General features: G+C 44.7%; 1 protein-coding gene across 2 annotated transcripts in view; it reads right to left on the bottom strand.

Moving 5' to 3' along the window:
* ITGB5 (integrin subunit beta 5) overlaps window positions 1-27199 on the bottom strand; it is a 122408-nt gene that overhangs the window by 42510 nt on the left and 52699 nt on the right. Inside the window, exons 6-9 of one of the 2 annotated variants that reach the window (XM_023215076.3) lie at window positions 14898-15059; window positions 13368-13463; window positions 11209-11298; window positions 2605-2739 (exon numbers count right to left, since the gene is read on the bottom strand). In XM_023215076.3, the coding sequence (XP_023070844.1) occupies window positions 2605-2739; window positions 11209-11298; window positions 13368-13463; window positions 14898-15059 (483 nt within the window). The remainder of the gene's footprint in view (window positions 1-2604; window positions 2740-11208; window positions 11299-13367; window positions 13464-14897; window positions 15060-27199) is intronic. The other variant, XM_023215082.3, reaches the window with a different exon arrangement.

Here is a 27199-nt window from a genome sequence, read left to right on the forward strand (position 1 = left end):
TTTTTTTTTTTTTTTTTTTTTTTTTTGCGACAGAGTCTCGCCCTGTCACCCAGGCTGGAGTGCAGTGGCACAAACTCGGCTCACTGCAAGCTCTGCCTTCAGTGTTCACACCATTCTCTTGCCTCAGCTTCCCGAGTAGCTGGGACTACAGGTGCCCGCCATCATGCCCAGCTAATTTTTTTGGTATTTTTTAGTAGAGATGGGGTTTCACCTTGTTAGCCAGGATGGTCTTGATCTTCTGACCTCATGATCCGCCTGCCTCGGCCTCCCAAAGTGCTGGGATTACAGGCGTGAGCCACCACGCCCGGCCTTATTTCATTTTTTATAACTATCTCTCTAAACCCTGTCCTGTAACTGTAAAGCATTAGTGTTTTGTTTTGTTTTGTTAATCATCTAGATTGAGTAATCATTATAATGGCTGAAAACAACATAAATACATTGCAACTTCCTACAATTATTAAAAATAAACAGTAAAATGTTATTGGAAGTACCTCTTTAATGAGATAAGGCTTTCCCCTAGATGTAAAATAATATTAATTATTGCTAAACAAGACAGGGATTCACATCAATTATATTTCTGTTTTTCACTTGTAGAGATTTAAACACAAGAAAAGTTCACATTAATAGAAAGATGGGAACAGGAGTTTTTTAACAGCAATGTCACCTTGTTCTGTGAATGTCTTCTGAGTTAAAAGCCATAAATAATAATTTGTGGGCAGGCATGGTGGCTCACACCTGTAATGCCAGCACTTTGGGAGGCTGCCATGGAAGGATCCCTTGAGCCCAGAAGTTCGAGACCAGACTGAGCAACATGGTGAAACTCTGTGTCTACTAAAAATACATAAATTAGCCAGGTGTGGTGGTGCATGCCTATAATCCCAGTTACTTGGGAGGCTGAGGCATGAGACTCGTTTGAATCTGGGAGGCGGAGGTTGCAGTGAGCTGAGATCATGCCACGACACTCCAGCCTGGGTGACAGAGCAAGACTCTTTCTCCAAATCAATCAATCAACCAACCAATCAATCAATCAATCATAATCATTTGTAATGACTTATCATCTGACAGCTTGATTAGGCCTTCTTTCAAGATTGTTAAAAGCAAAATAAACTTGGAAACAACGTGTCTTAGAAAAAGGCCTTGCTAGCCAGTCATGAAAGGCTCTCATTTTCTCAACTTCCATATGATATTTTGAACTGTCCCTTTATTTGGGGGAGCGAGGCACTGCAGTAAGATTTGGGAAGGGTAAGAGGTATGTTTGTGTGTTGTGAAGTGGGTGAGGGACAAGTGTGAAGACGGGGATGGGAGAGGATCTACAGTGGAATGTGGAGAAGCCTGAGGAGACCACTGCTACCAGCCACGAGACTGTCCCTGTCTCCGCAAGCTCTTTCCCTGAAGCCAGGGGATGAGTCAGCTTATATCCGCCTTGGCCGTCATGAGTGCTATGAATGCCAAGAGGAAATAGCCATCTATTTGTAAGGTCTCTGTAGTTTTTCTGTTTCTAACTAGATTCTTTTTTTTTTCTTTTTTTTTTGAGACGGAGTCTCGCTCTGTCACCCGGGCTGGAGTGCAGTGGCCGGATCTCAGCTCACTGCAAGCTCCACCTCCCGGGTTTACGCCATTCTCCTGCCTCAGCCTCCCGAGTAGCTGGGACTACAGGTGCCCGCCACCTTGCCCGGTTGTTTTTTTTTTTTTTGTATTTTTTAGTAGAGACGGGGTTTCACAGTGTTCGCCAGGATGATCTCGATCTGACCTCGTGATCCGCCCGTCTCGGCCTCCCAAAGTGCTGGGATTACAGGTTTGAGCCACCGCGCCCGGCCTAACTAGATTCTTTTAAGTGTGAAAGAGAATTATCCCTCACTGGTCTTCTGTTTACTGAGCACTGGACCTATCAACAAAGCAAGTCAGGAATGGAGCTGATGACCTGCTTCCAGCAGCAGGACCTCCAGAAGATGTGTGGCTAGCTGTCCATCACCACTCACTGGCCTCTGTGCCCGTGTCTGTGTCTGTGTTCTTGTTGCCCACATGTCCTCCTCCCTGCTCCTTCACTCAAGTCCTTGGTTTAGTGCACAGGCATCCATCTTCATACATCATTTGAATAAACTTAATCTGGACAAGGCATCTGTGTCTTCCATTCCTGTAGAGTCATCCATTCTATTTCACCAAACAGAATGGGGGGAGTGGCTTTCTTTACATTTCACAGAAAGGAAAAGTGAGGGTCAGATTTTCCAAGGAACACAGCTATTTGCAGAAGACTAGGAATGAAGGCCAGGTCCCCTGGATTCCCACCTGTACTCTTCCTCCTGATTACAACTGTGTCAAGCTAAGAGGATAATGGTTTAAAACACCAAAGTCGCAATGCTAACCCGAGAAAGCCTCAGGTGGCAATGTGCTGAGGGCTGCCTATTGACTGGGCTCTTTTAACAAGTTCACCTGAGACTCTGAACACATCATGCAAAACAGGCTCAGGAGACTCCTCTGGGATGCTGAATTGGAAAACAGAATATAAATTCTGAAAGGACTCTAATAAGTCACAAAAGTTATTAGAACCCAAAGACTGATGACCAATGCTAATAAGAGTTCATACAAACTTGGGGTGAGACTTACCGTGTCCCCAATCTTCAGGCCCTCACACTTCCTCTGACCAGGGTAGGATACCCCATCTTGGCAGGTAGCAGTAAAGAAGAGATTAAGATCTTCAGGCTGATCCCAGACTGACAGCTCCACTTTAGACCGGATACTCTGAACGGAGAGAGAAAATGAAGCCTAACCATTTAATAAAGGCTGTGGCTGAGGTGCTCCCACACTGGTTTTCTGAGGCCCACGTGGCTTCCTCTAACTCAGGAATCCCAAGCCAAGGGAAGAGCCCGTGAGCTTGGTTCCCTGGCCCTCCCTTATCCTTTCCCTTCTCTCTGCACTCACACAACATCTTGCTAGACCCAGCCTGAGGTCTCCCTCTGTGAGTTTGGAGAAGTTGATAACGGTCGACCTGCCATATGATATTATCTGCTTCAAACGAGTTATGCCCCATCCCCTGCTTGCTTCTCCAGAGCCACCTCTCATCCCCACCCTTGGCTTCAGACATGCAGTTCCTCAGTCTTGGAGTGTGCACTTCAGGCTTTGAGCCTTTCCGTGTACCCAGGGTAATGATCCTTTGCACAACGGCTCCTCTCCTTCCTCCTCCTGGCTGGCTCCTTATTATCTTTCAAATCAGCTCAGCAGGCACTTTCTCCAGGAATCCACTGTATCATTCACATCCATACCTATCCCCATCAGATGAGGTCTATATATCTGAGTTTGAAACTACATAATGAGAGAATCCAATCTTATGTGTGGATTATATCCTCAAGCCAGTGCATCAAACAAAAATCAAGTCAAAATTACCTATCAGAACAGAAATAAATAAAGACTAAGAACATCAAGTGTTGGAAAGGATGTAGAGCAACTGGGGCTCCCCAACCCTGCTGGTGGGAGTGAAAATTGGTGCAACCCTATAGAAAGCCATTAGGCTATATCTACTAAAGCTTAGGCCAACCTCAGACCTAGCATTCACCCAGGATTATACCCAACAGAAGTGTATGTATCACCAAAAAGACATGGACAAGAATGTTTACAGCAATACTGTTGTAATAGCTAGAAACTGGAAATTTCTCAGGTGCCTATCAATAGTAGAATGGATTTTTAAAAATTGTAGTATGTTCATACAGTGGAATAACATACAGTAATGAGAAATAACAAAATATGACTACATGTAATAATATGGATAAATCTGACAAATATAACATTACTAGAAAGAAGGCAGAGACAAAGGCATATATATCGTATAACTCTATTTATATGAAATTCAAAAACAGGCAAAACTAATGGTTGCCCTTGAGGGATTGTGATGGAAGAGGGCAGAATAGGGACTTCTAGGCCTTGCTAATGTTCTGTGTATTTGACCTGGGTGCTGGATACTCAGGTTTATTTAATTTGTGAGAAGTTTGTGAAATTTTCTGTATGTCTATTAGTTTAAAAAATTGTCCTTGTGACACATGCCTGTAGCTACTCAGGGGGCTAAGGCAGGAAGATTGCTTGAGCCCAGAAGTTCAAGGCTGCAATGAGCTATGATCATGCCAGTGCACTCCAGCCTGGGCGACAGAGTGAGACTGTTTCTTTAATAATAATAATAATAATAATAATAATTTCCTTGAAAATCTCTAAGGAAGATGCCACTTTGGAGACTGAGGCCAAATGAAGTAAGTAGCTTTTATTCAGAGGTCATATTTTACCAGAAAATTTAAAACAACTGTCTGTTTATACAGTCAACATACAGTACAGCAGGATGCACCCATATGAGAGACAAGGACCCCAACATCCACAGACAGCCCTGCAGATTCCCTCTCCCTTCTCGGGTGCACTCTAGGGAGTGTGGCAGTTGGACAGAACAGCAGACAGACTTGCCTCTTGCTCTTGTGGGTTTTCTTTCTTTCTCTTTTTTGCTGAGCATATAGTGCTAAAGTTGAAAAAGTGAAATATGCAGTTTTCCAGCAAATTAACAGCTTGTTGAAAATACTTTCTGCAAAAAAAAAAGTCTCTCCCTTTGCAACAAATTATCTAAGTGCTTCTACAACTCTAAAAATACGATCCGTCTTAAATCCACTTCCCTTTGCAACTTGCCAGCCTTAACTGGCCAAGGGTCACAAAAGCGCCACTCTACACACCGCACTCTCCTGCTGCCTGTGATTAGTTATTTACAGAACTGTCTTCCCTACCATGTTGTGAAGTCCAAGGGCTGTATCATAGATCTCTCTGGGACTTAGTACAATCTGTTGTGGAATGAATAAACGCATGGACGGGTAGACAGATGAATGTTTTAGCAGCTATGCTAAGGTCTCAGGCCAAGTAGATGAAAATATTTCTCAAGACAAATATTAAAAAATAAATTTATAACTGAATAAGTATGTGGATGAGATAAAACAGTATCATAAAAGAGCTGAAGAGTGAAGGCATGTAAAAAATTACTTGGGAACGATCACTTGAAATGTGGGGGCCCTGTGGTTCACAAATAAAACTTTGGAAGGAAGCACCAGCACATCCCAGCAAGGTCTGCCCAAGCTGCCACTCGAAAGCCCCAAGGGAGGATCTGGGAAAAAACAAGAGGGACTTGGACTCCTACTCTGTGAGTCAGCAACTAAGAATTAGATGGAAATGGACTCTTACGTTCTACTCAGGCCATAGGCCCCATGTTCTGATGTGAAGTTTGTATTATTCCTGCTACCCACAGAGTCTCTGGAATCAGAAACTCTTAAGACATTTCAGGCAGCAGGAACCGTGGAGATGATGCAGCCCAAACCTCTCATGTATGGAAGCTGGAAATCAGGGCAAGGAAAAGGTGGCCTGGGACGACTCTGCTGCACAGGACCGGGTGCAGGCCTTCTCCACTGACCCCAGGGCTCTTTCTAATCCCCACACCTGATACGCATGTCTTTCTTTGGAAATTGGCTCTCTGTCCACAGAAAAGGTAAAAAAACAAAAATAAAAAAATAAAAAGGAATTTGGCTCTGTGACTTTGGAAAGAGATTGTCAGGTTGTATCCTGGTTGTAAGGGTCTCTACCCCCAAAACTATGAGTGCTGGAGGGCAGGACTGTGTTTTGCTCACTATTTTATTTCCAAGGTGCAGCATGATCCCTGCCACACATTAGGCTGTCAGTATATATCTGTTGAATAAATGAACGAATGGAATATAAAATATAGTAGAGGGTCAAAGTGCAGTTCTTACGCATGAAGACTTTTATGTGTGACTCCTAAAATTTCATTAACTCCTACCAGATTCGCCCCTCAAGGTGCACTCCTTAGTTCTCCAGTAGGAAACAAGACGATGTTGGGAATGTCAGAAGTTTAAAGGCTATTAAATACGCAGTCAGGTTAGGTCACATCTGCAATTGCTTTAAGTCGGGCCAGCTGTGGAGTGGGTGGAAGCAGACTTTATGGCAACAACAAAAAGAGAACCATGTGCTCTGCTAGGAAAAAATACACCACAGATTCTGATGTCACCATCCACATGCAACTCCAGTGCTTTCCAGCTCATTCTGCTCACTCCCACACTGAAAAGAGGCCTTCCTGGGTGTAACATAAGGCCAGTCCCCTCTGCACGTGTGGACCCAGGGCTCCATGGCTGAGCTCTGGAAGGGATTCTCTCACCAGCACGTATTACAGAGCAAAGTACCACATTGCCAAACTCCCTTGGGAAGACCTCTCACGTGAAGAATTTGGCACAGCAAGAAAAAATGCATAAATCCAAGTTGAAGATTTCACACTCTGAGAGATGTGTACACCAGACTTGATTCTACAAGACATGAAATTAAACATACCCTTTCCATTCTGCTCCCTCCGCCTGGCCAAATACCACAGCCATTGCATCTGTTACATATGTTCCAACCCAAATCTGCTCAGAATGTCCCCACAGATGGTCTGCCAGCACTCTAGGGGAGGTAAAAGCCAACACCCACACTTAGTCATGTGTTGCATGACTCATGAAATCCAACACAAACCACTCGGACGGTGAGGTGACAGAAACAGAAGCGGTCCAGAGAGAGCTGTGACTGGACTCGGCCGGGTGTGGAGCAGGTGAAAGGACAGCAGAGCTGACCAAAGCCTCTCCTGCTGCCCCGGCACACCCCACATGCACCAGGGCCCTGTGCTGGGGCTCAAACTTGGGAAAAGTCTAACTGCAAGGAGCTTGAATCCCAGCCCAGCCCTTCCCATTGGCCAGGACAGCAGCAAGTAAGATGAGTACTTGGAAGGAAAAACCCAAACTGTTCTTCCTACTCTACGCTCACACACCACTCAACACAACACTTCTGACACCAGATGTGAGGAGTTTCCCCCACACACCATGCAGTTCTCTACTGGACACGAGTTGGTTATCTTCTAATTCAGCACAATTCTGACACTATCCACCTGGACATAGGTCCTACAGGTGAAGGGCTCAGCCCACAAGACTGCCCCCACCGCAGATGCCAGTCACAAGTACTAGGCTGTCACCTATACCTCCAACGGATTGGCCGTACACTGAAATTCCCACAAACCCCTTCCTTTCTTCATCAGTTTGCTAGAACGGCTCACAGAACTCAGGGAAACACTGTTTACACTTACCCACGTGTTAATAAGAGATAAAGGCTGCAGATGAACAGCTAGATGAAGAGAAACAGTGCAAGGTATGTGAGGAGGGTGCACAAATTCCCTGTCCTCTCTGGTGCCACTCTCCAGGAACCTGTCCCACAGCTTTCCCAAGGCCCTCCAAATCCAGGCCTTCTGGGTTTTCATGGAGGTATCGTTACATAGGCATGACTGGTCACATTGCTGACTACTGGTGATCCACTCAACCTTCAGCCCCTCCACCTCCCCAGAGGTCATGGTGTGGAGCTGAAAGTTCCGACCCTCTAATCACATGTCTGGTTCCCCTGGCAACCAGCCCCCATCCTGAGGCTGTCCAGGAGCGCCCCCGAGAGTCATCTCATTAGAACAAAAGATGTTCCTATTACCCAGGAAATTACAATGGTCTTGGAAACTCTGTGTCAGGAACCAGCGTTAAAGACCAAACATTATAACAAAAGATTCTCCTAGTGTCCTTATCTACAAAGGTTTTAGGGGCTTTATATTAGGAACTAGGGGCAGAGACCTGTATATATATCTTATTATACCACAGTATCACAGGTTCTAATCAACACAGAAAACCAACATACCCCTAAAATGGCTTTGATCAACTGAACTTGCTTCAAATATCTTGCAGTTTCACATTTCTATATTTAATAAATATATTTTAAATTTCACCTGAAGGAAGGGGTGGAAGAAGGGAATTATCAAGGGTCACTTTTTGGAGTAATGGACATGTTCAGTATCTTTATGGTGGCGATGGTTTCACAGGTATATACCTGTGTCAACACTCATATTATACACTTTAAATCAGTACTGTTTGCCGTATGTTAATTATATGTCAATAAGGCTTTACAACTCTTTTCCACAGGATTTGAATAGTTATTGTTGAGAGTATTCTAATAATCACTACTTCTTCTTCTTTTTAAAAAAAAAAAAAAAAAAAAAAGAGAGTCTCACTCTGTTGTCCAGGCTGGAGCACAGTGATATGATCACAGCTCGCTGCAGCCTTGAACTCCTGGGCTCAAGCGATCCTCCTGCCCCAGCCTCCCAAGTAGCATGCCCAGCTAATTTTTACAAAATTTTTTGTAGAAACTAGGAGTCACTATGTTGACCAAGCTGGTTTCAAACTCCTGGCCTCAGGTGATCCTCCCAGCTTGGCCTCCCAAAGCACCAGAATTACAAGTGTGAGCCACCATGCCTGGTCATAATCACTCATTTTTAAAAGTGCTGAGTTTCAAAGTTCATTCATAAGTCATCAGCTTCATTTCACATGTTTGTTTACAGTAACCAGTTTAACTCGCAGAGTCAAGCGACAGTGCTAGGTTCCCATAGTTCCTCTGGGAATTCATTCCAGGTTCCAAATGCAGCTCCAGCCCAGAACAATAGTTCCCTGTACTCATCCCCGCTCCCCACTCCCCATCAGCAGGGAGGGGTGCCCACTCCTCTCCTGGCCTCTGCCTACCACACAGGGAATGCTTTCCCTGCTCACTCCTTGACCCTGGGCCCCTGGATTTCCACTAAGAAAATGAGTATAGATATATGAGAAATCCTGCTCAGGGCTAAGCACTTATGAGATCCCATGCAGGGAACCAATAAGAAAGCCTCCTGCTCCCTGGTTTTCAGTGGTCCCAGCAGGAGCACAGACACACAGAACCCGCCAGTCACATAGAAGCTGGCTGAGCAGTGTGCCTTCCCTGCTGCTGCAAGGCTGCCCAGCCAGGTCTATGGAACTGTGTGCCATGATGCCCTCCGATATCAAAGACACCAGGAGCAGGGGGCCTGGGCCTTCACCAGCCAATGATCCTGGGGAGCCCCAGAGCTCTGAATTCAGGAGGTGGCTGACGATGAAATGCTGACAAGTGGCCTCTCCTCAGAAGCCCTAAAGAGGGACCTCACCCCACTCCACAGAGCCCAGATGAGCTGCTCTTCAGCCATTTCTTCCCAAAGGCCCTGACTCAGCAGGAGGCAAGCAGTGGCCTTCCTGCCTGTGAAAGTGGGTCCAGCAGCAGTGCCCCTTCTGCCCTGTGGGGTCTCCCAGCTCTGGCATCCTCAGAGGGAAGGGGAGAGTGGCAGGGCAGGGGTTCTGGCTCTTGATTTGGTTCTCTTAGTTCAGTATCCAGAGTTTAAGACCCAAGTAGCTCACAGCTCACACCAGCTCACCCCAGGAAAGTGGGTGACATGCACAGGCCTGCCCCTTTTTCCCACGCAGGCTCACATCCCAAACCCTCTCTGGGTGTCACACTTCAGCAGACCTATTGTGCCCACATAACCAGCTTACGTGTTCCCCCTTTTCCTGAAGTGTAATGCAAATCACTCACCGTGGAATCTGAAAGTCACTACAGTGTAAAGTTCATTAGGAAACCCTCTCACTGCACTCTGGGTTCTGAAGTGCCTATGGGATCTGGTGAGGCTCTAAAGGCCAGAGAACAGAAAAGAGGATGTTAGTATGTGGGCAGTGGGGCAGGAGAGAAGGAAGTCTTCAGTTTCTCACAACAGGAAGTTCCGGGAGTATCTGAATCTGTGAGAGCAAGAGGACTCTTGGCTACAACAGGAGATGGGGGCGCTGGGAAGGGGGAAGGAAGGGAAGAAAAACAAGCCAAAAATCCTCACTGCTGCCCACCTGGCAGCCTTTAGGACACGAAGACGTTGCCTTTAGGACATGTAGGCTCCAGGGAACTAAGCGCAGGGCTGGCCACACTCCCAAGCCCCAGGGTTCCCCCTAGCTGAGCAGTACTTTGCAACTCAAAACAGGGCCACATCGGCAGGTGGACAAGGCCAACACTGGGAAAGGCTGAGCTCCAAATACTCATTTGTAACCAGTCACTGCTGGGAAGGCAAGATGACTTTTCCCGCAGATGCATGATGCCACACTGATTCCTTAGGTTCCCAGGTTAGCCAGAAAAACCTATTTTACCTAAGTTTAGGATTAATAATGTTACTTAAGCCACACTTAGTCTGTGTATAACTTAGTTTTAACAGGAAGAGGCACTCTGAATGCCAATTTAGAAATTACCTGGCCCCTTGAGCAGGTGGGTAGGCACTGGATGCTACAACCATCTTGGGACCCACAAGGGAAGGGATAGCAGAGGGTACACACTTCCCAGCACAAGAGCTCTGCCTGCCATTTGCCTGAGAGAAGGTAGGTCTGAGTCAAATACTTCTGGGGTGTTATGAATTGAGGGGAAGGCGGGTAGGAAAGACAAAGGTTTGGGAGGTGAGTCTGTGGATGCGTGGCTTGGAATGTGAAAGTGATACCTAAACCACATCTATAAGAACTTGCACTTATTAGGACCAACTTCACATGATATGTTACAATAGCATAGAATTTAACAGCCCCATTCACAAACCCTCTGAAAGGACTTGATTACAATCACATCCTAAGTAGGTAGGCAAAACATTGATTCTTTGGCCAGGCTTGATGGCTCATGCCTGTAAAACCAGCACTTTGGGAAGCTGAGGTAGGACTGCTTCCAGGAGTTCAAGATCAGACCAACCAGGGCAATACAGTGAGACCCCAATCTCTCCCCATAATTTTTTAAATTGAAAACAAAAACAAAAAAACGGATTGTCGATTCTCCCATGTTAGTCTGCAGCTCTACGCTGTGGTCCATGAGCCTGAGGGATTCCCATCCTGCCACTGTGAGATGAGCTCAGTGTGCAAGCTTTGCACTTCTTGCAGTGTGGCTGGTGGACGCTCTGCTCCCTCATGCAGGGGATACAGTGGCAGGGTTAGCCTGGGCACGGGGTAGGTGGAGAATACCACTGCCTGCCTACGCAAGGTGTCAGAACCTAAGCACTTCCCAGGCCGCCAGCCTGAGTCTGAGCCACTCCTTGGCTCACTGAGATCTGCAGATGAGAGTCAAGACGGCAGAGGTGAGAGGGAGACTCACCAAGCAGGATGGGTTTCTCCACCCTGACCCTGAGTGAAGCAGGAAGAAGATACCAAACTCAAGGGGATGGGGGAGCAGAGCAGCATGGTGAACTGCCCACCTGAGCCTGTGGCAGCTGTAGGGCCTCAGTGGGAGGGGATGGAAGGGAGGTGGCAGTGGGGGAAGAAACTGGTGACTTACGTTGTATGCATTAATAATCAGTTGAATAATATTTTTGGAGTCTCCATCTAAAATCTCCACCGTTGTTCCAGGTATCAGGGCTGTAAAATTCTTGGGAAAAAAAATAAAGAGAAGAAATAAGTTATTTTTGCCCTGCCAACCATCAGAGTGAACATTGCTATACCGGGCTAGAACAGTAAAGGCTCCTAGCACCATATCCTGCCACCTTCTCCCACCAAGAACTAAAAAAGATCCCACAGGGAAAAGCAAGAAGAAATGGCACAGAGGAACAGTTGTTGCAGTAGGCTGTGGAATATCCAGCCCTATATATCCATAGGAAAGGGGCTTACAGGTCTTTCCCTAAACGATAGTGTCTTGAGACCCCTCCCCTCCCACGGTGGCAGACAGCTCTCTCAAAGCCCATCTTCTAAGGTCAACAGCTCTTGACAGTTTCTTGCCATCTCTCCCCTGGTCTCTGAGGTATTCACAGGTTCAGCTTTCAGGATCTGCTCAGTCTGTTCAGAAGGAGTGAAAAGGGCAACTTTTCCAAGGGTCTCAAGTGTAGACCCTTTCTTTAATAGGAAGCTGAGATATGAATGGCACCCTCCCAAGGACCTCTGAGGCCCTGTGGCAAAGGGGCAGCCTTGAAGTACCCACTTTTCCTCTTTTATCTGTACTAACTCCTGAGTCTGCCACTTTTAACAGTGACAGAGACATCCACCACCCTCTCCCTGCCTTGGGACTGGATAGGCTCCCTCCTCCAAGCAAGGTGTATTTAGCTATGAGGAAGGATGCTTAAGCCAACGTGGACTTCTTCCCTCTGGAAATATCTGGAAACCCAATACAGTCTATGCAACTGAGCCCTCTAAAAACATAAAACGTTATTTGTAAGTGAAAACTTTTCTTTCTTTCTTTTTTTTTTTTTTCTTTTTGCGACAGAATCTCGCTCTGTCCCCCAGGCTGGAGTGCAGTTGTGAAATCTTGGCTCACTGCAACCTCTGCCTCCCGCGTTCAAGAGATTCTCCTGCCTCAGCCTCCTTGGTAGCTGGGATTGTAGGCACACACCATCATGCCCTGAATAGGCTTTATCCTGCTATCTCCCACCAAACAAAAAAAGAAAAACAATCCTTTTCCCTTGTTTCATCTTCTAACATTGATTTGGACTAAAGGAGGATAAAGAACTCAAGAAAATGTAAGTGGCATTTTATCAGTGATAATCTCAGGCAGGAGCAATAGAAAAACACAATCAGACAAAGGTTCTTTTGTGGACATTTAAGAGCGAGGAGAGGAAACTATGGCCAGCTGTTTGGGGGTGGAGGGTGGAGAGGGATTCCAGATTAAGTTCTCATTGCTTCACCACGTAAAAGAATCTCAGAGGCAAGTTTACATTTAGCTTACATGAGCACACCGAGGAGATCTGTAATTCAAACGTGGCTCATCTGTGACTGAGGAGCACGTTCACGTGGGGAGTCTCTGAAGATGGTCTGGGGTAACCCAGGAACAGTTTCTTTAGATGGAACAGATCCGTACCCAGACTGCTCTATTCACTCAGGACATTTATTGGTCTCTTTGGGAATTCCTGCCCCAGACTAAATGGGGTAGTCCAGGGTGACCTGGGAACAGTTTCTTTAGATGGAACAGACCTGTACCCAGACTGCTGTATTCACTCAGGACATTTATTGGTTTCTTTGGGAATTCCTGTGCCAGACTGGCCCACTGGTCTCCTATAGTCTGCAAGCTCAGGCATAAAGCTCTGGAATACTGGGATTAGTGATGTAGCCTGATGAGACGCCTTACTTTTCTTTGTGTATATCTTCATTTTATATTTTCCTTCTGTAGTAGAGTGTGCCTCTCTCCATTTCCAATTCATCACCCCAAAAAATGGGAATTCATGCTATTTTCAAGGTTTTTCTCAATCAAATTCAATATTATATGTTCAAATTTCTTGTAAGGTCTTCACTGCTACGTGAATGCTTAATTGTTTCATCCTATTATTTTCCATTAGATCAAGACTGGGCTATATTCCACCCCTCCTTTGAATTTCCCCCATTTATATAGGCAGAGCTGTAAGCACTCCTCACCACCCCCTCTACCCCACCCCACATTCTAATCTTCCAAACACCTTAGGGTCAGCCTGGTCCCTAGAATTAAATCACTAGCCTCCCTCCCTCCCAGCATACCTTGTACAGCATATAATGGTTTTTTGTCACTGCAAAGATGAGGTTGATGTTGTTCTCTGCCAGTTTCTCTCCAAGCAAGGCAAGGGATGGATAGTCCTAGGGCCAAGGCAAAAGTGAAGGCTATGACATTCCTAACAGGTGCAGATACCAGCACCTGGCTCCAATGCACACTCAGCAGCCAGCATTTGCCAGGGAAGCACCTTTTCCTTAGGTGGCCCCTTAGAGTCCCTTAATAACTAAGCCTCCTTGGTAGCTCCTTAACGGAGGAACTGAGTAGAAGAGACTCTCAAGGAAAGGACCCTGTGGCATCCACCAAAGTAGATTCTCTCCTCTCACCCCAGAGTGGCGAGGTGATGAGTGGAGGTTTTCCATATCTGGTCTGTGTCTCCATCCTTTCAGCAGGGAGGGGGACAAGTGGGGATGCCCTAGAGAACAGCCACCACATTCCACCCTCTGTCATCAGCGTTTCTTACCTTTCCTCTCTCCTCTAAGACTTTTCCTCCCTGCCTCCCTGCATTATTTTCCTTCTCCTGTGCCTAACGGTTAGGCCTGCCAACATCCCCCACAGGTCCTGCTTCATCCTGCTGTGGCTCAGATGGGCAGAGGAGGGTGCCGAGCTCTGGACTAAAAGTTGGGCCATGGGGCAGGGGCGCAGAGAGAGGAGGAAGAGAGGAAGCTGAGAGGCAGTTTAACAGTGTCCTGAGGGATTCTGAGGACTAATGATGGGTACAGGGGTCCGCATCTGGTGAGGTCCTACAGTCATAGTCCTTTTTTCAGATTCCATTATGACTAGACAAGACGGAAGGCTTAGCCACCGACTACCTCTTGAAACTGGAGAAAATGGGCTTCTCTAGGGAAGAAAATTGGGAAGAATTCCTCTTTGGCCACCAGAATGGATTTGAGAAAGAAAAGGGTGGGGATTTTGAGGGGAAAATTGCATAGTGAGTATGCGAGATCTTGACCATTGTTGGGTCTGGGTGATGGGCATGTAGGGTTCATTTACTGGTCTATTATTATATATGCTTGAAATTGTGCACAAATTCTTTTAAACGGCATAATTGTGGTTCTCATTCCGTGCAGAACACCTCTGCCCACCACTGACACTGACAACTCACCACCTCTGGGAGTCCATGTCTAGAAGTCAGGAAGTCCTGCCCTATAACTTCTATACCAGTTATGACCTCTGCAGGCATAGCACCCACCCTCCTTTAAGATCCCCTCCCCACTATGAGATCTATCCTGTTTCCCCTGGGCCATCCGTATTCCCAACCAAACACTCCCCATTTAGATGCACATTGGCAGAAAGATGAACCAGCTACAGAAATCCCTGAGAAATGTTCTAAGTCAATTAGGAGTTCTGGAAACCCAGTTGGAGAAGATGGAGTAATGAAACCCAACACCAAGAATGGATCAGAAAGCCAGTGAATACTGAGGGCCAGAGAAAGGTTTCAAGGCTGGGCAAGTACTCAGACCACAGGCAGGGTCACAGGAGAGGCATCGGGGAATGGGGGTTTGGTCCCCAGCACTCACCATCTGGTTGGAAGCAGTGTACTCGTTGGCCTCATTCAGGTGGCACTGGCCATCATGTGGCTGCACCAGGCCTCCCAATTTTCCATCCAATGCGATGTGGGGCACATCATCCGTCGTGAATACCAGCAAATGCAGTGCATCCTTTCGCCAGCCAATCTTCTCCTGAAGGACAGAAGGTGGATGGGTACACCAGTCTTTCTGCCCACTCCTGCCCTGGTCATACAGGGCACTGGTCCGTCTCCAGAGTCATGGCCTGAATCAGAGGCATTCCCTTTGCCATGTGTACCTGGGGCACACTCACAAAACCATTCCACAGTGCTCTGAAGAGACACAGCCTGGACTGGGGAAGCCTAGATGCACACAAACGTCCAAGGCTTTGCCCACTTCGGCCCATGCACCTGGAACCCCCTCCCTCCAGCCCATCATACTCTTCTCTGCTCCTTTCAATGATGTCCCCTGAGGGCTGCTCCTCCTGGACGCTTCCCCTTTTGGCTTCAGCAACTCTTCCTTCCCCAAAACAACCTTTAACCTTCTCCCCACCAGCTCCCCCATCAACATCCCCTGTTTGGCTGGGCTAGTCTAAGATGATAGTTAAGTGAACATGTCAGTCCCCCAATTAGACCTGAGTCAATCAGAACAGAGCACTCAAATGACCAATAGGTGGGTTTGTCTTTTGAGGGTTTGTAAAACCTGCCATCTATTCTGGTAGATATAAACCACTCCAATCGTTACTTGAGCCACATTGGTGTTTAAAGTCAATCAGATCCCTTTTCTCCCTTTACTGCTCCACTATCTGAAATGTATCCAGTCTTCAGACTGAGGCACAGCTGAATACAGTCTGTATTGCAAAGGAAGGACTCTGCATTTTTCATATTCAGCCACTGTGATGCCAACTCTACACAAAAACACTCCCAGTCATCATTTTTAGGAGCAGTTAGACCTTGATACAGAGTAACAAACACTGGGATATGGTCGCCTTCTTAGTAATGGTGAATCCCAAAATGTGTCGGATTTTGCAGTGTGAATATATGAAGGATTTAAACACTGCTGAGAGTCTTCTATACCTGCACACTTGCTATTGAAGTAGGAGACTGGATTCACAGACCTTACAGGTTAAAAGCTATTGCTCTCTTACAACAGATGAAGAGTAGAGGGTATCATCCTCTCTTACTTATCATCATAATGGTGGATAAAACAGCCAAAAGAGCTATGATATTTTCTCCCTTGCTCCAGAGGCAGCATGGAAATACAAAATAAATAAATCACAAAAGAGTCCACCAACATGAGGAGGAAAAGAAGTTTGAAAATAAGCCAGTGAGGACTGACAGCCAGGAGACCTATTGTGAACAAAGGGATTAGCCTTTTGGGGAATCAGTTTCCTAGACACTCAACATTCATCCAGCGTTCAATCACTGACTTCCTACTGCATGCCAGGCCCCATAGAAGGTGCTGGGTCCACAGAAAAGCCAGTTCCAGACCTCAAAGAGCTTACAGTCAAATGGAAACAACAACTTCAATACACCATGACAGGAGTGTTAATGAAGGGAAGTCCAATGCTAATGGAAGCCAGGGAGAGGAGGAGGAGGGAGAGGCTTCCCAGCACAGATGAAAGTTAAACTGAGCTGGAAAAAATGAGGAGGACACTTCAAAGAAGCTGAAAGAGGGTGGGGTGGCTCACACCTAGAATCCCAACAATTTGGGAGGCTGAGGCGAGAGGATGGCATGAGGCCAGGAGTTCAAGACCAGCCTAGACAACATAGGGAGACCTCATCTCTACAAAAAATACAAAAAAAATTAGCCAGCCATGGAGACACAGACCTGTCATCCTAACTATTCAGGTGGCTGAGGCAGGAGGATCACTTGAGCCCAGGAGTTTGAGACTGCAGTGAGCTATGATCATGCCACTGTACTCTAGCCTAGGCAACAGAGCAAGATGCTATCTGTAAAGAAATAAATAAATAAAAATAAAAACAAACAATTTTTTAAAAATTTAAAGGAAGCTGAATGAAGGAATAGGAAGGCAGAAGGCAGAAGAGGAAGTGGGCATTCTAGGCGCTAACAGAAGCTCAGAAGGCAAAGGAGCACAGTGAGGAGGCCAGACACATTTTAGGAACCTGGAGTGAGAAGCCTAGAAGGTCCCTTACTGTAATGAAATGCTAAGCCATAACAAAATCACTTATGGGTAGGAGTTGGAATAGTGGTTCCCCTTGCTGTCAGGATTGGAAGAGGTCACAAAGAGGCTTCTAGGGTGCTGGTGATGTTCTGTTTCTTGACCTTGTGAGCATTTATCGAGATGTATAGTATAAACTATACATAACTATATATAAATATATATAATAACTATATATAGTTTTCTGTGTGTATATTTTGATAAAGAGTTAAAACCTATTAAATAAATTAGGCAATGCATTATAAGCCATGGAGTGTGGAAAAGAGGGAGCCAGATGCCTGGGAAATAAAACACAATCGACAGAAAGTGTAAACTAGTAGAGTTTTTTGCAGGAAACATGTGATCTGTTATCCACAAGGGCACAGCTATGTGCTCAACACCCTAGTAAGGAAGCAGAAAACCAACTTTTAATTTGACAAATTGTATTAAGAACCCTGAGGAAAATCAGAGACCTAAATAAATGGAGAGAGATATCATTTCAGGATTGGAAGAGCCAATGGTGTTGAGACGCCATCTCTCTGCAAATTGGTTTATAGATTTGACACAATCACAGTCAAAAGCCTAGAAGGCCTTTTTGAGAAAATGACAAGCTGATTATAATATTTATATGAAATTGTAAGCAATGGAAACTAGCCAAACGATTTTGAAGAAGAAGAACAAAGTTGGAGGACTTATTATCTTAGGTCAAGACTTATTACAAAGCTACAGTCATCAAGGCTATGGTAATGACAAAATCTATGCAATGACAGAATGCATAGATCAGTGGGGAATGGGATAGATAGAGCAAAAATAGATCTACAAATATCTAGTCAATTCAGCAGAGAATACTGGAACTGGACATTCATATGCAAGAAAAATGAAGTTCAACCCATACATCTCCCACACACAAAAATTAACTCAAAGTGGATCACTGACCTAAACGTAGACCTAAAGCTATAAAACTTCTGAAGGAAACCTAGGAGAAAATCTGTGTGACTGTGACATAGGCAAAGATTTCTTAGATAAGATGATTCCTAGGATATGAAGTTGATGAACTGGGCTTCATCAAAACAAAAGCTTCTTTGAAAAATACTGTTAAGAAAATGAAATGACAAGACACAGACTGGGAGAAAATATTTGAAAAAAATAAAATCTGAAAAAGGATTTATTTACAGAATATATAAAGAGCTCTCATTAGTCACTAAGAAAATAACCAAACAACTGAATTTAAAAAGTGGTCAAAAGATTTGCACAGACAATTCACCAAAGAAGAGCTACGGGTGGAAACAAGCACAGGAAAGGGTCCTCAACATCATTATTCATTAAGAAAATGCAAATCTGAACCACAGCGAGATAGCCATTAGATCCCTATTTGAACACCAAATGAACAAACAAACCCTGACAGTATCAAGTGCTGATAAAAATGTGGAACAATTAGAACTCTCATAATTGCCTATGAGAATACAAAATGTTTCACCAACTTTGGAAGATGGTTCGACAGATTCTTGCAAAGTTAAATATACATTTACTATCAATCCAGCAATTCCACTCTTTGGTATTTACCCAAGAGAAATTAAACTTTATGCTCAAATAAAAACCTATATGCAAATATTTATAAAAAGGTTATTCACAATCGTCATAAACTAGAAACAATCCAAATATCCATCAGTAGTGAATAGACACATTATAATACATCCATACAATTAAATACTACACTGCCATAAAAAGGAACAACCTACTGATAACACACCACAACATGGATGAATCTCAAAGCATTATGTTAAGGGCAAAAAGCCCAACTCAAAAGGCTAATTCCATTCACATGGTATCCAGAAAAAGAAAAAAACACAGAGACAGAAAACAGATCAGTAGTTGCCAAAGTGGCTTAGGGTCATGGGAGGAGATGGATGACAAAGCATGCTGGGAAACTTCCCGGGGTGATGGAAATAATCCATATCTCAATTGTGGGGGTGGCTATAAGACTTTATACCTAAAAAGGGTCAATTTTACTCTGTGTAAATTATCCTTGACTCAGTGATTCTACTTCAGGGCAATCTATCCACAAGAAGTATTCTGAAATACATGCAACAGTATTTTTATTAATAGTGAGAAAAAGGGAAAGGCATGAATATCCTACTGTGCCGGAAAAGGTAAATAAACTCAGATATCTCCTCTACACCCATCAGAAATTATTCAAAGAAAGTATAAAATTATGTGTAAATATCTATAATATAAGCTGAAAACAAAGAATTTAGCACTATAGTTGTAGTGTGATTACAAACTACTTAAGAAACAAGCATAACTCTCCCTTAAGAGAACAAAATATCCCATAATGTGGTTGTGGTTGGGACTGGAGTTAAGGTTATAGACAATTTTTGTTTTCCCATTATTTTCCAAGCTGTTTTTAATAGGCGGGCACAACTTCTGCAAAACTGGGCTCTGAATGTGGCTCTATCATTTGACTTCTTCAGTCTCCAGTTCCTCCACGCCAGCTTCTTGAGGGTCTTGTGGGGACACAAAGCGGGGTGGGAGTGAGAAGACAGAACAATGTGGAATTTGGGTGCCTTCTGATAAGCATGTGAATTTTCTTGCTGCCCCTAGTTACCTGTGCAGTTTCAGCTGAACTATTCAACACCTCAAAATCTTTTTTCTTACCAGTAAACCAGTAATAATAATACAAAACATGTATTGTGCACTTCCATTATTCCACTTAATCTTCACTACAACCTTTGTGACATAGGTAATCTATTGCGATCTCTTAGGTAAGGAAACTGGTGTTCAGAGAGATGAAGTGACCATTCCATCAACTAGCAAGGGCCAGAGAAGCCAGATTCAGCTAACCAAACTCTTGCCCACATTCATGTACAGAGAGGAACTGTGCATGTAATAAATGGGATAATTCATAAACGTGCCTGGTTCATGATAGGCTCTCAACTTGTGGCTGCTGGATCCAAAATAAATGTTTGTTGAATGGAAGGTTGCATCTAAAATGGAAATAGCTCCACAACTGAAGGATGGCTCAGCATAAGAATAATAATTCTGTTTTCTGTGAAGTGGGCTCTTGTTATGTAAATGGTGTTAACAAACTTGGCCCAGAGGTTGGGCTGCTGTGAATGAGTCATGACATGCTTGTTCATCACCCAGGCTTTCAGGCTTGGAGGCTTTACAAGTGGTGACTCCACAGAGTATTTACATTAAAAATAATTTCCCTTATTGTTGGGTTGGCTGGCAGAGCTAGCTGTTTTGAAGGCTTGAGTTCTGTATTCCACATTTGGGGAAGGAAGCAATAGTGGGAAAGTGGATTGAAAAAAAAAGGAAAACAAATGGAATATAGCATGAGAGCCAGAGTACATCAGCTTTGGAACAGATTCTAAGGTCAAATCTTTGCTCTATTCTAACTGTGGGCCCCTGAGTCAGTCACTTCACCTCTCAGCCTCAGTTCTTCTTCTGTAAAATGGAAATAAGCCTGCTTTGCAGAGTTGTTGCTAGGTTTAGACAGAATGTATTAAAAAGTATCATAGTTAACACATAAAAGGGAGCATATAAAGGGAACTTGTAGTTATTATTCTAGGACCAGTAATAATTTTTACATTTCTTCTCTTCTCCTTTTACTAATTGATATGTGAAGCTATATGACTGTTACAGGGAGTATCAATTATTGCATGCCAAACAATTTAAAAGCCTTGTATTAATTCAGAACTACAATAAGATCCTACCACATGCCTTTAAATAGTGTCTAAAATTTAAGACTGACCACATCAAATGTTGATAAAGATATGTAGAGACTGGAACCCTCACACCCTGCTGGTAGGAATGTAAAATGATAAATGTTCTTTGGAAAACAGTTTGGCAGTTTCTTAAAAAGTTAAACACCTACCATGTGACCCAACCATCCCACTCCTGGGTACTGACCCAAGGGAAATGAAAGCATACGTCCATACAAAGACATGAACATGAACATTTACAGCAGCTCTGTCATAACAGGCAAAAACTAATGTCCATCAATAGATGAATGGATACATAAACTGTTGTGTATCTATGTGATGGAATACTACTCAGCAACAAAAGAATGAATGGATACGCTAACAGCATGAATGAATCTCAACTGCTAAGGGAAATAAAGCAGGCAAAAAAGAGTGTATACTAGATATACGAAATTTGAGTAAATGCAGTCTAGTGTGCAGTGACAGAAAGCAAATTCATTGCCTGGGGTAAGGGAGGCAGGAGGGTGAAGAGGAAGAAATGATGACAAAGGGGCATAAATACACTTTTGGGGGTGAAGGATATGTTTATTACCTTGATTGCAGAGTTGCTTTCGTGAGTGTACATAAATATCAAAATTTGTTAAACTGTACACTTTCAATATGTATAGCTCATTGTACATCAATTATACTTCAATGTTCAGGCAGGTCTTGAACTCCTAGGCTTGAGCCATCACCGCGTTGGCCGCCCAAAATGCTGGGATTACAGGCATGCACCATCACGCTGGGCCCAAATACTTTTTTATTTAATAGCAGTATCCACACAGAATTTATGTGCATGGGCTCAGGTATCTGGCTAATCTGAGTTTGGTCCCATGTCTCCCTTATCTTGTTTTTGTGATCTTAGACACGTTACTTCATCTTTCCCTATCTCAGCTTCCTTGTTTATAAGAGGGAGATAATAATTGTATTGATAAAATAGGGTTGTTGAGAGAACTGAAGAAGATGATACACATTGAGCACCCCCCTCAGTACCTGGTATGGGATAAATGGTGATTAATAATTATCATCATAGTATTTCCATGGAATTGAAAAACTGTCACTCATGTCTATAACTCAGAAGCACATCATCTTGTCTTTAGATTATATTGATAGAATTATGGGTGATGCTTATTTCCTTTCTGCTTATCTATATTTTCTAATTTTTTATGTTGAATAAACTCTTTTTATAAAAAATAGTTTTTAAAAGAAAGAGAAGACCTGTTTATTTAGCTGAACTTTTCTCTATGTCTCTGAGTAAAGTCAAAATGTAAACAAAACCAATTTCACTAAACATGACAGAGGCCAGCCTCAGATGAAAGTGTCAGGAGTGCGTGGGGCGGAAATGCACTGGATGCAGATGCATGAAGCCAGGCATTCTGTCAGGGCTGCAAGTCTTGTCCCTTCTCTTTGTTCACTGGTCAAATTCACCATGAGGTCTATTTCCAGCTCCCACTTTCACACTCACTCGAGGGAATGACCTCACCTGTTTCATTACCCACAGAGATAGGTAAACGGACTTCTCTCTTCACCTATTCCCAGGATCTCACAGTTCTGCTCCTAGGCCCTAGGATGCCTTTCACCCAGCGCTCTCCACTCCGTCCTAAACAAACTGGCATGTCCTCCCAGCCTCGCTCTGATCTCACCATCCCAAGGGAAGAAGTGCTCCTCCCTCCTTGAGGAAACACAGCCCTGCAAACCCCACCCTCTTTGGAGAATTTATTCCTTCGTCACTCTGTCCTCTGGTCCCTTCCATGTGCCTACAAATATGCTCATGGCCCACTAATAACAAGCCTTCTCTTCACCCTGCTATGCCACCAAACTCTCATCACTCGCCTCTCTCTCTTTTTTAAGACTAGCAGACCTATTCCATTTCCTCCTCTCAGTTCCTTAAAATCTGACCTCACCCTCAGTCATCCATGAAAAGGGGAAGCAGGAATGAGATGGAAGACCAGCCCTTCCCAGTCACTGAGAAAATTAACAAAAATGGACTCCTCCCAGGAGTGAAGACAGACTCGCTGGCTTGTTCACTTCCAGCACCTGACCCCAGAGAACACAGGGACTGGCAGAGACAGAAACAAATGGTTAGGGAGTAAAGGACCTGGTTTCACTAGTTTGAGGACACAAGCTTCCAGCCTGTGGGACAATTTGGCTTCTTAAGGCTGAAAGAAGTCACACTCTGTGGCTACAAGGTCTGACAAAAACGGAAGCTCACGCAGAGAACCAAGAACAGCTTCCATCCTTCTCTGCCCCACCCTCCACAGTTTGTCCCTGGTCTCTGTCCTACCTGACTTTCACCCACATGGTAAAGTGACTCCATGGGAAGCCAACAGGAGCCAGAAAGAAGTCAGCTCAAAGTCAGCTGCACTTGGCAAATCAAATGAGCATGTATAGCAGAGTTCATGGTCACTGTGGCCAAATACAGGGGCAGCTTAGAGGGTGCACTGCGGAGAACCAGAGAAGACAGGCTCCAAGGGGCTACAACAGGACAAAAGCACCAATGGATCACTGGGTAGAAAAACAGAGAAAACATGTAGCACCTGAAGCCTGGAAGGAACCTCAGAGGTTCTTGTACAGCCTCCCATCCAGTGCAGGGATCTTTCCTCCAGCACCTGCCACCTGGGTGTGGGGCCCACACACGTACTCACTGCCACACTGCTGAACAGCTCTCCTTGACAGAAATTCTTCCGTGGACGGCGCGGTGGCTCACACCTGTAATCCTAGCCATTTGGGAGGCCAAGGCAGGTGCATTACCTGAGGTCAGGAGTTCGAGACCAGCCTGGCCAACATGGTGAAATCCCGTCTCTACTGAAAACACAAAAATTAGCCGGCATGGTAGCACGTGCCTGTAATCCTAGTTACTTGGGAGGCTGAGGCAGGAGAATTGCTTGAACCCAGGAGGTGGAGGTTGTAGTGAGCTGAAATCACACCACTGAATTCCAGCCTGGGTGACAGAGTGCAACTCCATCTCAAACAACAACAAAAAAAAAAAAAAAAGAAAATTTTTCCTTACATTGGACTCCAACCTGCTTTCCTGTGGCTACCCTAGTACATCTAGTACATCCCCTGGAATAGCCAAAATGGTCTATTCCCTCTTTCATAATGATATCTGAGGTCAGTTACCATGCTGCTTCCCATGGTGTCTCTCCTCTGAGGATGTGGTTGGTTCCCATGCTGGCACCACCCACTTATCCCCTCTGCTCTCTCGCTGTCAACGTCTGTCTTAAACACAGCTCCCAGAGGCAGGTCAGGCATGGTTCCCTGGGTGTGGTCTGACCTGCACAGAGGAACTAGGCTGAAAAAGTGGCCTGTAGACTCTGAATTGGACCTAGAGCACGTGGCCTGTATTTGGCAGCTGAATCTTCCTACTGGCTCATGTTAAGCCTTGGGATCCCCAGGCCTATTTCATAGTAACTTATTTACGCAAATGGACAATGGCAGAGCATGACCAGTGAGACAGGCAGATTCAAGGACACCCCGTGGGAAAGTGCAGGGGAAAGCCCGGACCACCAATTCCTGGGAATCTGAGGAAAGCCAACATCCCACTCAGCTGTCAGAAAACACAAGTGGGGCCTGCCTGAACATGGGCTGGCTCACTGACCTTGGCTTGCTAGCTCAAACACAAGGGAGTCTCGGAATAAAGATGCCATCCCAGAGACTGTAGCTTTAAATTTCTAGGTTCTCTGATCCCGAGGTCAATCTGCCTAATTAAAATTAACAATTGTCCAAATGAAGAGGCCCTCAAGACTATTATCAACGCAGCCCGTGGGCCCCAGTTGTCACAGAAGAGTCGCCAGGCACATGTACTCTCTCTGCTGGGAAAGATCCACCAAGTGAAAAGCAGCATTGTGCCTCAGTGCCATCTGAGAAAACCCGAGGGAGCAGAGGCAATGGGTCTGAGACGCCCTCCAAATTAGGAATGAGAAGGCAGATATCACAGTTTCCATTTTACAGACAGGGAAGTCAGGGCAAAGATAAGCATTTCACATATCCATCAGCATGCTAACTTTGCACAGTACCAGTGGCCCCCCTGGAAAATCCTGAGGGCTGATAGAGTCACATGATAACTGTTGCTGATAGAGAGGAAACTCTTAGCTCCAGAAAAAAGTGGCACATGCAACTGTCTTCCCCTGGGACTGTTTCAGTACCATTCTACAGTTGGCAAACTGGGTCATGTGGGTAACTGTGACGGTTCCTTAGACTGGGACTGCACTCTCTTTGGAAGCACACCCTTCCCACTTCTCTGTTCCCGTGTGACTTCAAAAGATGGCAGATACTCTAATGCCAAGGTTAAGCCATACCAGCAGGTGGATATGGTTTCCAACTCTGGTGCAGGCTTTTGTGGCTGTAAGACTTTGGAGAAGTTACTCCACCTTTCTAGGCTTGTTTCCTCATCAAAGGAGACAGTAAAGCTACCTTCAAAGGAGTATGTGAAAGAAACACTGTTAAATGCCTAGTACAGAACCTGGCTCTCAAAAGCACTCAGCCAGTGGTGATCAACAGCATCATTAGCACCAGTGCATCACCGGGAAGCAAGAGACCAGGACGACCCACTGAGAGAGAAAAATGCTATAATTGAACCACGGATTCGAAGGAGCCAGTCCTTCCAGAGTCTGTGCTCTGGCTGTGCCTTAGATCCTACACATACATCAGTCCTACAACTAGAGTGATGCTCATGGAGACGGGCACCACGGTGACTTCAACTCTGCATTTCCCACAGCACCTAAGAGGACGTCTTGTACACAGTAAGTACTCAAGACGTTTTCAAATGTAATAACAAAACACTGTCCGATAACCTTTCAGGCAAGCACTGAGGAAAAGGGGACAGGTTTCAAGGCAGGAAAGGGAACTGACCTGGGCATCCAGTGGGCAGCTCCCACAGTAGATCTGAGCTTGGGGACAGAGGAGTCTCCACAGCACATAAGGCAAAACAAGGTTAGAGGGTCTCTGTGATTGGTTTCCCGAATCATGTTGACATTCAGGCATATTTCCATCCCTTTATAACAAGATACACATTCTTTTTAGTTTGTTTTTCCTACTTTCATCCACTGTTTGCAATGAAATATCTTTTTTAAAAAAAATCTGTTCTGTGGCTAAACTTAATAAGGCCAAAAGTGTAGCATTTCTTTCCTTGGGAAAAAGAAATCCTGGCCTATGACTCAGGATACAGACATTCCTCTTGAGCTCAAATCCCAGCAATGTGCAGGATAACATTTCTAATGTGTACTCTGTGACAGAGTCCAATCTGAATTATAGAACATTTTGGAATGAAGAAGGTTGAACCATACGAATTTTCCATTTTTTGCAGGAAAAACATCAATAGGCAAAGAACAAATATCACCAATAGTTAAATATCAATAATTTTATATGGTTCACTCTAATGTTTCCAAACTTGATTGTCTTATTTCCCTTCTAAAGGATCTGCAGGCTCAAATCAAATCCCAGAGGAGAGAGACTTCTCATCTATCTTTAGTTTTCTCCACCATACCTGCCACTGAGCATTTACTGGACAGCCAATAAATGCTTTCTGAATGGAAAGGTATTACCAAGTAATAGCACTTCTGATTCTGCTTTAATGAATTTGCATGAAGCACTATAAATTCCATGGAGGCAGCCTGGTGGATGGGAGGGTGGAAGTCCCATCCAGGATGGGACAAGCTTGGGGCCAGAAGAACCTGGTATTCCTGAAGTTCAGAAGCATCAAGGCAACTGTGAGAACGAAGCCTTTGTTCACCAGATGTTTAACAAGGACCTATTAGGTGCCCAGCAGTGTGTGATGCTGGGAATACAGTCATGAGAAAAAAGACATATCCCTGCCTTCAGGGAGTTTACTGTCTCAAAGAGAGGCAGGCATTCCAGGAATGCTTCAAATAAATAAAAATAAGATGATAACTAGGACAGAAGTGATTAAGGGCTTGCCTGGAGCCAGGGCATCCTGACCTAGTCAGGGAAGTCCATCAGGGAGGGCTTCTCTGACAAATGACAGTGAAGCTGAGATCTGAAACACAAACAGGCACAGGTTAGACATTAAAAGGAAAACAGATTCAGGGGGAGGAAGCAGGAATAGACAGGTGGAGCACAGGGACTTCCGGGGCAGGGAAGCTACTCTGTGTGGTATTTAATGGTGGCTACCTGTTGTCGTACATTTGTTAAAACCCACAGAACTGTACAAACCAAGGGTGAACCCTACTGTGAACTATGGACTCTGGTTGATAATGATGTGTCAACACTGACCGGGTCACTGATTGTAACAAATATGCCACACGGATGTGGAATGCTGATGGTGGGGGAGGCTGTGTGTGCAGTGGCCAGAGGGAAGTTGTGGGATTCTTTATTTTCTATTCATTTCTCCTGTGAACCTAAAACTGCTATAAAAAATAAAATCTACTGAAAGAAAAGAAAGAAAGAAAGAA

The sequence above is a fragment of the Piliocolobus tephrosceles genome, chromosome 2, assembly GCF_002776525.5.
Source record: "Piliocolobus tephrosceles isolate RC106 chromosome 2, ASM277652v3, whole genome shotgun sequence".
Classification (NCBI taxonomy): Eukaryota; Metazoa; Chordata; class Mammalia; order Primates; family Cercopithecidae; genus Piliocolobus; species Piliocolobus tephrosceles.